At 55.3% G+C, this 12,791-nt stretch overlaps 1 protein-coding gene across 6 annotated transcripts; it reads right to left on the reverse strand.

Moving 5' to 3' along the window:
• Positions 1 to 1,081: 1,081 nt before the first annotated feature.
• On the reverse strand, positions 1,082 to 12,622 carry SPATA20 (spermatogenesis associated 20). Of its 6 annotated transcripts, none has more exons than XM_084218214.1 (16): positions 12,535 to 12,622; positions 11,415 to 11,552; positions 11,261 to 11,325; positions 10,751 to 10,905; positions 10,378 to 10,521; positions 9,929 to 10,130; positions 9,700 to 9,830; positions 9,502 to 9,606; positions 8,926 to 9,000; positions 8,502 to 8,714; positions 8,153 to 8,345; positions 7,249 to 7,417; positions 6,626 to 6,834; positions 6,319 to 6,518; positions 6,118 to 6,198; positions 1,082 to 2,464 (listed from the first exon to the last, which is right to left on the reverse strand). In XM_084218214.1, the coding sequence occupies exons 1-16, from the start codon at positions 12,564 to 12,566 to the stop codon at positions 2,294 to 2,296; spliced, it is 2,283 nt and encodes a 760-aa protein (XP_084074340.1). In that variant the 5' UTR covers positions 12,567 to 12,622; the 3' UTR covers positions 1,082 to 2,293. The 6 variants fall into 6 exon arrangements, 5 of the variants coding, with proteins under 5 accessions (XP_084074340.1, XP_084074342.1, XP_084074343.1 ...); XM_084218216.1 differs by having other exon boundaries at positions 11,415 to 11,607; positions 12,535 to 12,575; XM_084218217.1 differs by having other exon boundaries at positions 11,415 to 11,581; positions 12,535 to 12,573.
• Between the last annotated feature and the right edge of the window lie 169 nt (positions 12,623 to 12,791).

Here is a 12,791-nt window from a genome sequence, read left to right on the forward strand (position 1 = left end):
GTGCTGGGTTTTCCAGGGAATATTAATTAGAGGGAAAGCCACATTAGCGCAGCAAGGGTGGCTGCTTATGCTGCCTCCCCCTCACCCCATGTGTCCTGGACCCCCCAAAGGGACATTGTGGGTGTCAGGCCTCCCATCTGCCTTGGTGGTCTGAGCAATGGGGCGCCCTGCACATCCCCCAATGTAAGTTTTAAATGTTAAAGCGGGTGTTTATATAAAAAAAGATGCCAAGGGAAAACCTGTTTCTCCCCATCCATGGCTGCTGGGGCTCCCAAGTGGGCCCACAGCCCCAGGCAGGACAAAGTCCCCCTGTGCCATCTGCAGCAGCCCAATGGCAAACCCAAGTGTTTGTGGGGAAAAAACAGCACATCGGTTATCTGATGTGTTTTTGGAGAGCTTTTTTGACAGCTCTGCAGCTGGAGAGAAGCGGGGAAGCACAGGATGCTGCCTCTAGCCACCCTGAGCCTCTGCACTGGTGGAGAAAGCCTCTACATCTGCAAAGGGAATGCGGGAAGGGATCAGGAAAATAGACATTGGGAAGTGGCACAGGACCCCTGAGCCCAGAGATCCCACCCCATCATCCTCCTGAGGGCCTGGGTAGGCTGGGCAGCACCCACCAGCCCTGTCTCCTGGTAACTGCCCAGAAAACAACCCTTGCAGCAAAACAGCATTTGCCATGAATTCAGAAGGCTGGTGACAGAAAAGGAAGGAAGCACCACTGGGAGGGTTTAACCACTGTAGCCACCAAGGAGGAGGAGCACCCCCATGTGCCTCAGCACTGAACCTGGCCAAGGGGTACCAAGGGGTCCAGAAGGGGAGCTGCAGTAGAACTCAAGCAAGAAGTAGAACCCCTGCTAAGGCCATAAAGGCCAGGGGTGGCTCCAAGGACAGGCAGAGTGTGGGAAGCATAAGACACGGCCATCAGCACCCAGGGACAGCAGCAAGGCAAAGGCACTGGGAGGACAGAGGTGCCACAACAACAGTTATTCATCACAAAGAACTTCTCATTCTTTTTTGTTTTGTTTTGTTTTACTGAGAGGTGAAGCCAATTCATCCTGACAGAGGTTCACAGCACAGCTCTGCCTGGGGGCTGCTCACAGAGACACCAACAAGCAACACAGTATGGGAGGAAAGCACAGTGCCACAAGGGGCTGGTGAGTACCAAATGTCACCACAGCCCCGTGCCACCTCGGGGACCACTGCCATTGTGGCATCTATGTGGGCTTCTCCACAGGCACTCAGCACCAGCTCTGCTCTCTGAGGATGCTCTCCCGGCAGACACAAACCAACTCACTCTGAGCACTTCTGAGGACGGGTGTCAAATCAATCCCCACAGCAGAGATGCAGAGTTAAAAAAAAAAAAAAAGATGGCAAAAAAACCCAGAAGAAAGTAGGCGGGCATCTGCCAAACCAGCAATTTTCAGTTGGATTTCCAGAAACACTTCAGGCTTTTAAACCAAGAGAGAAGAGAAAACAAAACCCCTCCACTCAGATGAAGTGCAAAATTCCGATTTGACTTCAAAGGCATTTCTCCTGGCTAGTTACTCCCAAATCCTGGCACAACCCACTAGAAAGCCAGTGGGCAGTGCTATTTTGCTGCCAGATGACAGCACCCAGCCTGCTGGGTTGTGAGGTACTGTGCTGGGGGAGCCCAGGGTGTCAGAGGGATGCTGAAAACCTGGTACTCACACATTTGGAAGCAGGGAGGACAAGGAGGGAAGGAGGGGAGGAAAGAGAGAATAAACTTTACATCAGTTGTAATCAGCAGGTTTTTTCCATGCACTATATATTCAGTTAATGTATGTTACAATCTCCTCTGTAATGGAAAAATACCACAGCTGTTGTAGCCAGTAACACTTTTAAGAGCGCTTGACTCCCAAGTCATCCAGGTGCTTTTGACAGTGTTACCCTGGGTTGCTATAGGAACCCTAACAGTTTTCCCATCTGATTTCTCCATTAACACTGGGATTTATATTTAATTTGGTTTCCTTTTCCTCAGCAAGAAGAGGTGAGAAGCAAGCATGAATACAGAGGCAGGAGATACTCCTCCATGGGTGTCTCCTGGACATAGCAAAAACAGGACCCAGGACCACAGTCAGTTGTGCTGAGACACTGTTGAAGCAACGGTGCAAGCAGACCCCAAGCTGCTGCAGGTGGGGAAGGGCACAGCCCCACTGCACCACTAGGAACCATCTGGGATAGTGCTCAGGTTGCCTCTATTATGGGGTTCTCCCATGTTCCCGTGCCAGTCTGTCCCACTCTTGCCTTCCCACAGGCAGCAGGAATGAGGGGCTCATGGGCTGAGCATTCCACGCAGCTCCTGGGGAGAGGTGACAGGCAGGGAGCAGGTAAAGTTGCTGCAGACATAGGCAGTGGCTTTCCCTTCCCTCCTCTCCAGGGATGCAAGGAAAGGCAGCTGGCGGTAGAGGAACCCAGAGCTGTCTCCATCTGCGACCATCAGCACCTGCCCAGAGAAGGAGATGTAAGAGCCAGAGAGCACAGGCAGCACCAGCCAGCTGGTCCTTCCTGTCCCACTGACATGCAGAGGCTGGCAGTGTCCCCCCACACACTCTCTCAAAACGGGGAGGGGATGGGGAGCTGAAGAGATCTACTCCAGCCCTCTGCCAGGGTCCCACAATGGTCACATCCCTATAATGCCAGCGCAGGAAAAAGCATGACGGAGATGTGGCAGCTTAACCACACCGGACACTTGGCAGCCAGGATGAAAGGCTGGGACCAGCACATCCCAGCCTAGCCAGGTCCCTGGGGACACCTACCCAGCCCAAAGAACAGCCCCAGAAACAGCTGCAGCATTGCCCCATCTAACCTGCAGCCCAGCTCCTCCTGCTCTACCCACACTTCCCAGAAAAACTCAGGCAGCAATGAGCAGTGGGTCAGGGGCTCTCCCAGCTGACACATCAGCACCAGCCAGAGGTGATGACTGGGCTGCCAGGATAATTAGCTTTTCTGAAAGGGAAAATGTTTGTTAAAGCCTCAGGGCTTACAGGCTAATCAGGAGAAAGGCCAGGAGCTGGCAGCGAGCCTCATGCCGACACAGATGCAAAGGGTGAGCAAAAGGCTGTCCCTTTCCAAGGCACAGAGGGAACATCCTGCTGCTGGAGCACACAGCTCTCCGTTGCCCGCCCCAATCCAAGCCCTGCATGTGTCTGCTGAGCATGGACACACTCACAAAATGTCCCTACTACTCGTGCCAGTGCTGACTCCAAATGCTGCCTCTCACAGAACACACATCTCCCAGCATGGCACTGCTCACCTGGCACGCAGCATCCTCTACACCAGAGCCAGCAGAAGACCCAGCACTGACATCCAGAGACACCCACACAACCTCACTCATGCCTGGCAGGGGCTGCCCATACCTTTGTGTCACCAGGGGGGCACCACATCCCAAGTCCCTGCCCTGGATAGTGACTGCCTCAGTCCTGTCCTATCCACCATCACCCCACATCTGCTTGACCCAGCTCTGGCTCAGCCTGTCTCCCTGCCTGCCTCCTGCTCCCCCCAGTCTCCCCCCCCTTCACCTTTGTCTGGAATTAATTCCAGGAGTGATTAATTACCAATTCATGTCCAATCTGAAATTCATTATTCATTTTTCTCACAAGCTCCCCAAGGTCCTCTCACACGGCCAGGATGAAGGCGAGTGGCAGGCGAGCGCTCTGCAGCCGAGGAGATAATGGGATCCTTCATAATTACCCTAAAGACCATTAACAGGGCAGGGATCTATACCAGCAGCTGAGATCCAGCCCCAGAGCAGGGAACCAACCCTCTCTGCTCCCAGCACCAGGACACCCACAGGAACAGCTATCAGCATCACCCCTACCTGCATCCCTAAAGAGCTGCCGGCAGCAAAGGGCTACTCCAGACCCAGGGTCCGTTTAAAATCACAACCTCAGTGCAATTTTATCATTAGCATCTTGTTACAACAAGGATTTCAGGGTGAGGTTTGTAAGGAATTAATTACTGAAACAACCTAATTAATTGTGTTCCTGCACACAAGCCTGCCTCCAGCACCCTGCTGGCACAAAGGGAATGGGGACACAGTGGAACAGGGATGTTCTCCCAACTCCTTGGCAAAGGCAATTCCCAAAACAGTCATGTCCCTGGAGCAGGTGACCCAGGGCTGCTCTGCTTAGGGCAGCTTCCCAAGGCAGGGAAGGAGATGTGAGGAGCAGCTGGAGGGGGATGGAGGCAGGTGGGAACGGGAGCATGCTCATGTCTGTGTGATGCAGCATGGAACGAGGGACAGCTGTTGAGAGGCAGTGGGCTGCTCCCGAAGGTCATGCAACGCTATGAGAAGTGGGATTCTCCCCTCTGCCTCCCATCACCTCTGCATGGGGAGGAGCCATTGCCACTGCCAGAGATCATGCTCCTACCACTTCTGCACACTTATGCTTGGGGAAGGGGAGATATGTGTCCACAGGGTTATGCTCCTCTGAAGGAGAGCTTTTCCCTCCTGCCACAATTTTTCTTCCAGGAAACAAAGCCAAGCTGGAACAGCTTTGGCTCCATCCCATCATCACAACATGAGGAACACACAAGGGGCAAACAGAGCTAGACTCCCACCCTGCCTGCTGCCAGTTTCCAGCTGTGTAACCCTAACCTTAACCCTAACCCTAACTCTCTCATCTCACATACCCCTCAAAGCATAGGTCCCCTGCAAGCAGCCCTGGCAGGCATGACCATGGCTTCACTCCCCCATGGAAATATCCATCCAGAATACCCAGCCTTCATCTTCTCCCTTCCCCAAGGAATGCAAAAGCTTGAAGGAGAAAGATCCTCCCCTGGGGAAGGAGCATCCCCACCAGCCAGGCTTGTTACCAGCTTTGCAGGAGGGAGCCAGACTGCAAGGAACAGGAGGACATGGCTGTGCTATGTGTTCCGCTCAAGACCCCAAAACTGCCGGTGTGGGCTCAGGGGACCACGGGCTAAACAGCTGTGGGCAGAGGGTTATTAACAGTGGTGCTGGGCTCCTGTTCCTGCAAACTGGGTCACCCAGTGTAATCCTTCAAAGGGACAGAGGATGAGTGTGGGAATAGAGGCCTCACACACAAAATAGGGACCTGCATGGAACAAGGGTGCTGCTGGATGGGTGATGGCAGAGGAAAGACAGAGAGCTGTGTGCCCCACTCGTGTCTCTGGAATGTGTCCCTCCTCCCCCTATGCTGACATTAAACATCACTGGGCAGAGGGTTAGGGGTGACACCTCTGTGGGCTGAGCTAACAAGAGTACAGAGCAGATGATTCTGTGCTGATGGCTCAGCCCTCCCCAGTTCATCCTAACTGGATTTACAGAGGCAAAGTGCTGCTTTGGCCTCAGCTCCCCAGACACTGAGACTGAACATGCCAGTCCCTGGCACCGGGACCCTATTGCCAGGGATGAATCCAACCCAAACATCGAGCTCCCTCACTCACAGCCCAATCCTATTTCCCTCAGCTCCACAGCTTTGCTGAGGTCAAAGCCACCATTCCCAAAGCAGGGATACTGCCTACCAAAGCTGCTGTGCTGCCCCTCCCTGCCAGCTCCAGATGCAGCCAACAACTCCAGCCCCTCTGTGGGATGCACTGATACATCTCAAAGCCCCTGCTGAGGCTTTGAGGACAAGCAGAACCAGGCAGGAACCCCAATACACAGCAACAGCTGCTGAATGGGAGAAGAGCTTTGGAAAAAGCCAGCCTCTTGCAGCTGGTGGTACCCAGAATTGGAGTGAGGCACTGCCTCATCCCTTCCAAGGATGCAAGGGTGTCTCCCGGCAGCAGGTGACCCAGATACTAACTGGGTCTGCACAGGACATGAAAGGTTTCCCCTTGGGAATGCACTGGGCTTTACACTGAGAGCAGCATAAAGAGCCAGCAGCAATAACAGCCACTGCTGCAGCCACTTCTGAGCTGAGCTGCCCATGCTCTGTGCAGGGAGAGGGCTGCAGGGCTCAGCCATGGCCCTGTGGCTGTGCTTAGAAATGAAAAGGACAGGATGCTTCCCAGAAGAGAGGCAGAACAGAGGAGGATGGGTGCAACAGCTGCACTGAGAGAAAGGATGAAACACCAGCAGGGCAGGGAGCAGAGAGCAGGAAAGGGCTGGCAGGCAGGGAGCACCTCTACCTTGCTTGGGTTGAAGACAGAGCAGACACAATGCAGCATCTCTTTGGTGTCTTCTCCTTGGGGGTCCCCACAGATGACGACCTATCCAGGGGGAGAGTGGATGGCAGGAGGGAGAAAACAGAGCTGTGACCGCACCCATGCCATTGCCAGCCCCACTTCCTACAGCAGGTCCTGCAGGAGACAATGAGCTCCAGCCCATACCTGTTTGAGGGTGTGATGGAAGACAGCAGTGGCCCGGGCCATCTCTGGGAGGGTTATCGGGATCTTCTGCAGCCTCTCTGAGAAGGCAGCCAAGATCTTGCCGGCTTTTTCCACCCAGTCCATATGACCAGAGTAACAAGCTGCTCGGAGCAGGTTTGTGACAGCGACAGAGTTAGGGGTGGGTTCTGCTCCATCTTGGTCTGCAAAGGACATCTGCCATCAGCCCAGTGCCTCATCACCACCTGCCATCAGCCCCATCCTCCCACACCACAATCCATGGAACACATTGCCAGGTCCCTGAGCTCACCATCCTTGAGACGCAGGAGCAGAGACGGATCGCTGGCCTCAGTGGAGAAATAAGCAAAGCCTTTAGGGTCCCAGAAGAGCTTGTCTTGCATGTGCTGGAGATGAAGGGCCCACTCCAGCCAGTCCTGCTCCAGCGAGGCTTCATACAGGTCAAAGAGTGCCTGGATGACAAAGACATAGTCCTCCAGGAAGCCCTGGATTGGCACAGCGCTGTAGTGGCAGATAGGGAAGGAAAATCAGAATCTCTAAACTGAGCAGGTTAGAAATGTTCTCCAACCCAGCAAACCTTGCTTACTGGTCTCTGATACCCAAGGAGATACCACCAAGCAAAGCAATGGCTGTGGCCATCACACAACTCAGCCCCAGGGTTCTGTACGGGAGGAGAAGGTAGGGGAAGACACTTGCCAGCATGAAAGATGAGGAACAGGAAAGGTTTTGACTTCAATTCTTCCTCACTGGCTGGGGGACACTAATCCTTCCTAAACTGCACCGAAGCTCAATATAAAACAAACAGCCTCCCTCCCTCCCAGTTCAGTCCTGCCTGGAAGAGAGAACAGGGACTGCTGGGGGTCTGGGCAGCACCTGCAGGTGGCCAGTCAAGTCTGTGGAGTCTCTGATACTCACCTCTGCTCCACTGAGTTGTGCTTGCCCTGGTAGCAGCTCCGCAGCAGCCTCCCACTGTCGGGGTCAAACAGGTGTGTCCTCAGGAAGGCAGCTGCCTGTGCAGCCCTGCTCACATACCCCTGCTCGGCCAGGATAGCCCCAGCCTGGGCAAAGCCTGAGATCATCAGCCCTGCAGAGGCAGAGACAGCAGGACAGGTCAGGGGGGGCACATGGAACTGGTGAGAGTGTCACTGTCAGTCCTCTGAAGGAGGCCCAACATGAAGCTCATCCTCCCTGATGCCAGCAGGTCAGATCTGAGCTCTTCTGCTCAGTTCCAATCACTAATGAAGTCATTCACTGTCACCAAACAGACAGGAAGAGTAGTGTAAGGCCAGCAAGAGCTGAGCCCCCACTTGTGGGCAGATACAGGGCTCAAGACTATTCCAGTTTGCAGGGTAACTCCAGCCCATGCCAGCTCCAGAACCAAACACTCAGGAATTTACTGCTGGAAACAGAGCCAGGGGTCCTCCAGTGATTCCCTGAGGCAGGACCCCCAGACAGACACAGTGCTGTGATCCCTCACCCATGCAGCAGTAGGGATGGGCTCTGTGCCCACCAGGGTCCTGGGTCCCCAACTCAGACCCCTTCCCCACAGCCCAGCCAGAGGAGCAGGACTGAGCCAGGGAAAGAGTTCTGCTGCTCTCTGCTGGCAGCTGGGGAAGGAAATAAAGCCAGAGCAGTATCCCAACGCTTCCAAGGCTTGCAGGTGTGGGGCTGTTTCCACACAGCCCCTGATCACAGGTCCCAATCACAGCCTACCCAGTGCCTCTGTGGGAGCTTCTCAGTCCCAGCAGGACCTATTGCTACCATGCCCTGGTGGGGGTCCAGCCAAGGCATGTGTGCTCAGAGCAGAGCCGCCCCTCACCATTCCATGCTGCCAGCATCTTGGTGTCCAGGTGTGGCCGTGGCCGCTGTGCCCGGGCTGAGGACAGTCTCTGTCGGCATTCCTGCAGCAGGGCACTCAGCCGGCCTGGCTCCAGCCCAAATCGAGCTGCCGTCAGCTCTGGGGGGCAGCGGGCAATGAGGACGTTCTTTCCCTTCAGCTCCTGATGGGGGTCCTGAAGGGAGAGGGAGACACGTTCTAGGAATGCCATCAGACTTGGGACATGTTGGACTCTGAGTGTTTTGGGGCTGCTCTGCCATCCCTCCGTGCCTATGGATGCAGATCCCTCATCAGTGCTCCTGAAACTAGGCAAGTCTTTGCTCTCACTCACCTTCATGGGGTCCACATTGCCAGCCTCTTCCACTCCATAGTGGTGAATGAACACATCTCCCAAGGTTGTCCCCTCTGTGGCCCCCTCAACAGGGTCGGAGAGGAGAGCCCGGAGCTCCCTGGCTGTCCACACACAGAAAGCTCCTTCTCGCTTCTCTCTAGATGTGGTGGTTGGGTAGGAATCTGCATCTTCTGCACTATAGAAACCTCCTGCCTAGGAAAAGTGCAGCAGGGAGATCCTCCAGCTCCAGGACAGCACTTTCAGCCAGCTCCCCATCAGTGCAGGGCTGGCAGTCTGGCTAATGAGCCTCAGGAGTGCTCCAGACTGAGTTCAGCTGGGACGGAAAGGAGGGAAAAACAGCCCCAAGCCACATCCCAGGGTAGGATAAGTGGGTCCCTTTGGGTCAGCTCAGGGAAGAGCCTACCTGGTCACTCAGGTCACGTGAGACATAGAGTAGAATGTCTCGGACAACATCAGCAAAGAATTCATCACCAGAGATCTGTGTGAGACACAGGGTGGACATCAGTGTTACATGGGTAGGAAGGAGCAAGAGACACAGCAAAATATGGTGAGAGATTTCAATTTGAAGAGTTGGCAAAGGAGCATTTGAAAGTCCATGGATTTTGAATGAGGGATGGATTCAAAGTAAGGCCTTCAACAGATCTACCATCAGTGTGTACTGCATATCTACAAAGGGCAGTGGAGAGTAATGCTGGAGTTACACCAAGGTCAGAGGCAGCAGCATTGTCTGCTGACTTGCAAAAACCACCCCAAAGGCTGCTTCTTCCCCCATTAAGCTCAAAGCCCCGGGGCTACACTGTCACAGGTCTGTGCAGCACTTCTGGATAAACAACAGGCAATGAAGGGGAGTGTTGGATTGTTCCATGCCCATGGGATGGGGACTATCTTGAGGAACAGGCTTTGAAGCTGCTCCCCAAATCAGGCCAGTCCTTGCAGCCTGCAGGAGTGGGAGCCACACAGAAGGATGCCAAACCTGTACCTGGAAGGCTCTGCTGTACACAGCTGCCAGCTGCCCCTGGTCATAGAGCATCTTCTCAAAGTGAGGAACATGCCAGTGCTGGTCGGTGGAGTAGCGGTGAAACCCCTGCAGAGATCATGTGAAGATGTCTCTACCTCACATCTCGACCTCACGCCTCCTGGCCATGAAAGGGGCTTATCCCCAAAGATTTACTCCTACCTGACCAATGTGGTCATGGATGCCCCCATGGGCCATCATCTTGAGGGTATGCAGAGCCATCTGCAGTGCCCGGGCACCTTCTGGAGTTGTTTGGTGCAGGGCCCAGTACGTGAACAGGAAATTCAAATTCACTGAAACAGAGGGAGATAGAGGGAGGCTGTGGGGTGGGCTCTGCCCCCACGCTGCTGCCTGCCTTACAGCAGGTCTCAGCAGAAGAGACCAGACTGACCTGGGGTGGGGAACTTGGGGGATTTGGAAAATCCACCATAGTCCTCATCATAGGATCTGGAGAGCTGCTGGAAACAGGTGTCCATCACCTCCTTGGCTGGTGGGGGTGACTCCTGGCCCTGCACACGGATCTCTGATGTGTGTCGCAATGCCTCCAGAATCCTATGGCTGCTCTCCAACAGGGCATCTTTGTTCTCCTTCCACTAAGATGCAAGGGGAAACAGACAGTTCTTCTTTCCTTGCACAACTCCAAACCACACCTCCAGTTCTCAATCACCCTCCCCAAATCAGCTCAAACCCACTTCTAACCAAGCCAAAGCTCTGGCAGGTTCTCTCGGCTACTCTTCCTCACAACTGAATCTCCTAACCCAGTTACTGTTCAAGCCCAGACCAATTTCCCTGTGCTCCCTTTGCTTCAGCCCTGTCTGCTACACCATTCCTACCCCGCACCTGCTCTGCAATCCGGAGCAGCACAGTGCGAAAACCAACACGATGAACTCCATCCTCAGGAGGGAAATACGTCCCTCCAGCAAAGGGTTTGAGGTCTGGGGTCAGCCAGACACTCATGGGCCAACCACCTCCACCACTGGTGGCCTGAAAGACAAAACACATGTGCACCAAGGTCATGCAAGAGCCACCTGCTCTGTGCCCTCCCAGCACATCCAAGAGCTTCACTCAAAGAGAAATGTGTGGTTCTGTCCACCGTTGAGACCCATCCAGACCACCCCATATACTGGTTCTGCTTGCCTGAGGAACATGACAATGAACAATACCCTGAGAGAACCAGACAAAGCCTCCTGGGCCCTGCCTGTGCCTCCCTCACCTGCACAAAGGTCATGTACACTTTGTCCACATCTGGCCGCTCCTCACGATCCACTTTGATGCATACAAAGTGCTCATTCATGATCTCCCCAATCTCCTTGCTCTTGAAGGACTCCTCCTCCATGACATGGCACCAGTGGCAGGTGGAGTAGCCAACTGCAAAGAAGCTCAGATGGGTGAGGAATGGTCCTCTGCAGGAGGGAGCGGGAAACACATGATGGGGAGAACACTCAGAGATGGGGACCCTTGCAACGAGCAAGAGCTGCTGCCTCCCTGGACAAGAGATGGAGGAGAAAAGTCTCCTGAACTCTCCAGCTCTTGATCCTAAAAGCTGGCCAAGGACTCTGGTCCTACATGCAGCCCATTTTCAGAGGGAGCTACTCCAGCACATGGTACTCTCTTTCTTGGTGGTCATCCATACCTACATAGCTAATCACATACCATCTTAGGATGCAGCTCAGCTTATCTGACCAACACACAGAGACATGAAATACGCCTTGTTTCTGGTTACCTGACAAGAATATCAGCTTGTTTTCTGTCTTTGCTTTATCAAAGGCTTCCTGACCCCAAGGGTACCTGTGGGGGAAAGACAAGAGTCCCTCAGCCCCACGGGCACAAGGAGAGGAGGAGGAGGAGGAAGGGGAAAGGCTCCCCATTGCTCTTACCAATCCACGGGGTTGTGGGCATGCTGCAGGAGGTACGGGGACTTTTCATTAATCAGGCGGTTGGTGTGACGAGGGACGCTGGGGGGGCCGGGTGTCCCCACCGTGGCCATGGCTGCGATCCCCGTTAGAAATGCACTCCTGTGACACCAAACAGGCTCAGGGGTTCCCTGCTCACCACAACAAAGCTCAGCCTCTGGACAGAGCCATGACAGACCAGAGTATCAGCACCACCACCCCAGGTCCTGCTGTGCCCCAGGACCCCACTACTCGCTCCCCATGCCAAGGGAAACAGTCTCAGCCCCAGGTAGCTCTGCTGGGGCTCAGTCCACCCCAATCCCCCCCAGGACGTTACAAGTCCTTCCCACTCACTGGAGGCTCAGAGGAGGGTGTTCTCCAGTTTGGAACACCCCACCCATGGTGGGGACAAGGCCATTCCCAGAGCTGCCCGCCACCAGCACACTTTGGGGGCACACTCCAAGAGCTGTAAACGCAAGAGCAGCATCTGCGGGACTTGACCTGCGTGTCCGCAGGGAGAACACCCCCTCAGAAAGGAAAATCCCCTTTCGTGGGGTGGCTGTGGGCAGGGGGGACACAGGCTCTTTATGGTGAGAGGAGTGAGGGACAGGAGAGGACCGGGGTGACGCCTCTGCCGCCCGGTAAATGCGCAGTTTGGGTATGGGGATGCAGGAGGGATGCAGAAGACGAGAAAGGGGTGCAGAACAGAGGTACAGGGTATGCAGAACAGAGGTACAGGGTATGCAATGTCGTGCAGGGGCCGCGATAGTGAGAGGAGGATTTAGGGAGGGGGGATGAAGAGGGATATATGGGAAGATGTCAGGGAAGGCAGGAGAAGTGTACAGGTGGGAAAAGGCTATATGAGGGACTCAGGGAAGTGCAGGAAGAATCTAGAGAAAATGCAGATGGGGTACAGGGCGTTGCAGGAGAATTCAGAGAAAGCGGGCGCTGCAGCGAGGAGGCGGGGGGCACGGGAGAGGTGCAGGGAGGATTCGCGGAGTGGCGAGGACGCGGTGATGGCGCAGCGGTGATGGCGCAGCGGCGCTGGCGGGGCGCGCACCCAGCGTACCCAGGGCCGGACCCGCCCCCCCGGCCCCTCCGGTACCTGCGGGCGCAACGCAGCGGCGCCGCCAACATGGCGGCGGCTCCCCGGGCCCCGCCTCGTTACCGGCCTGGCCGCGCCCCCGGTGCCACCGCCCTGCTCAAACACCGCCGGCCCCTGAGGCGCAGCCTCGCCCCCACTGGGATCCCGCCCCTCCAGGTTCCGGTCCCGCCCCGTTACCGGCCCTCGGCCGTTACCGCGCCGCGGTCGCTCGGCGCAGTTTACAGTCGCACGGGGCACTCACAGCCGTACACTGGGTT

The sequence above is a fragment of the Fringilla coelebs genome (assembly GCF_963513975.1).
Source record: "Fringilla coelebs genome assembly, chromosome: 19".
NCBI classification, from domain to species: domain Eukaryota; kingdom Metazoa; phylum Chordata; class Aves; order Passeriformes; family Fringillidae; genus Fringilla; species Fringilla coelebs.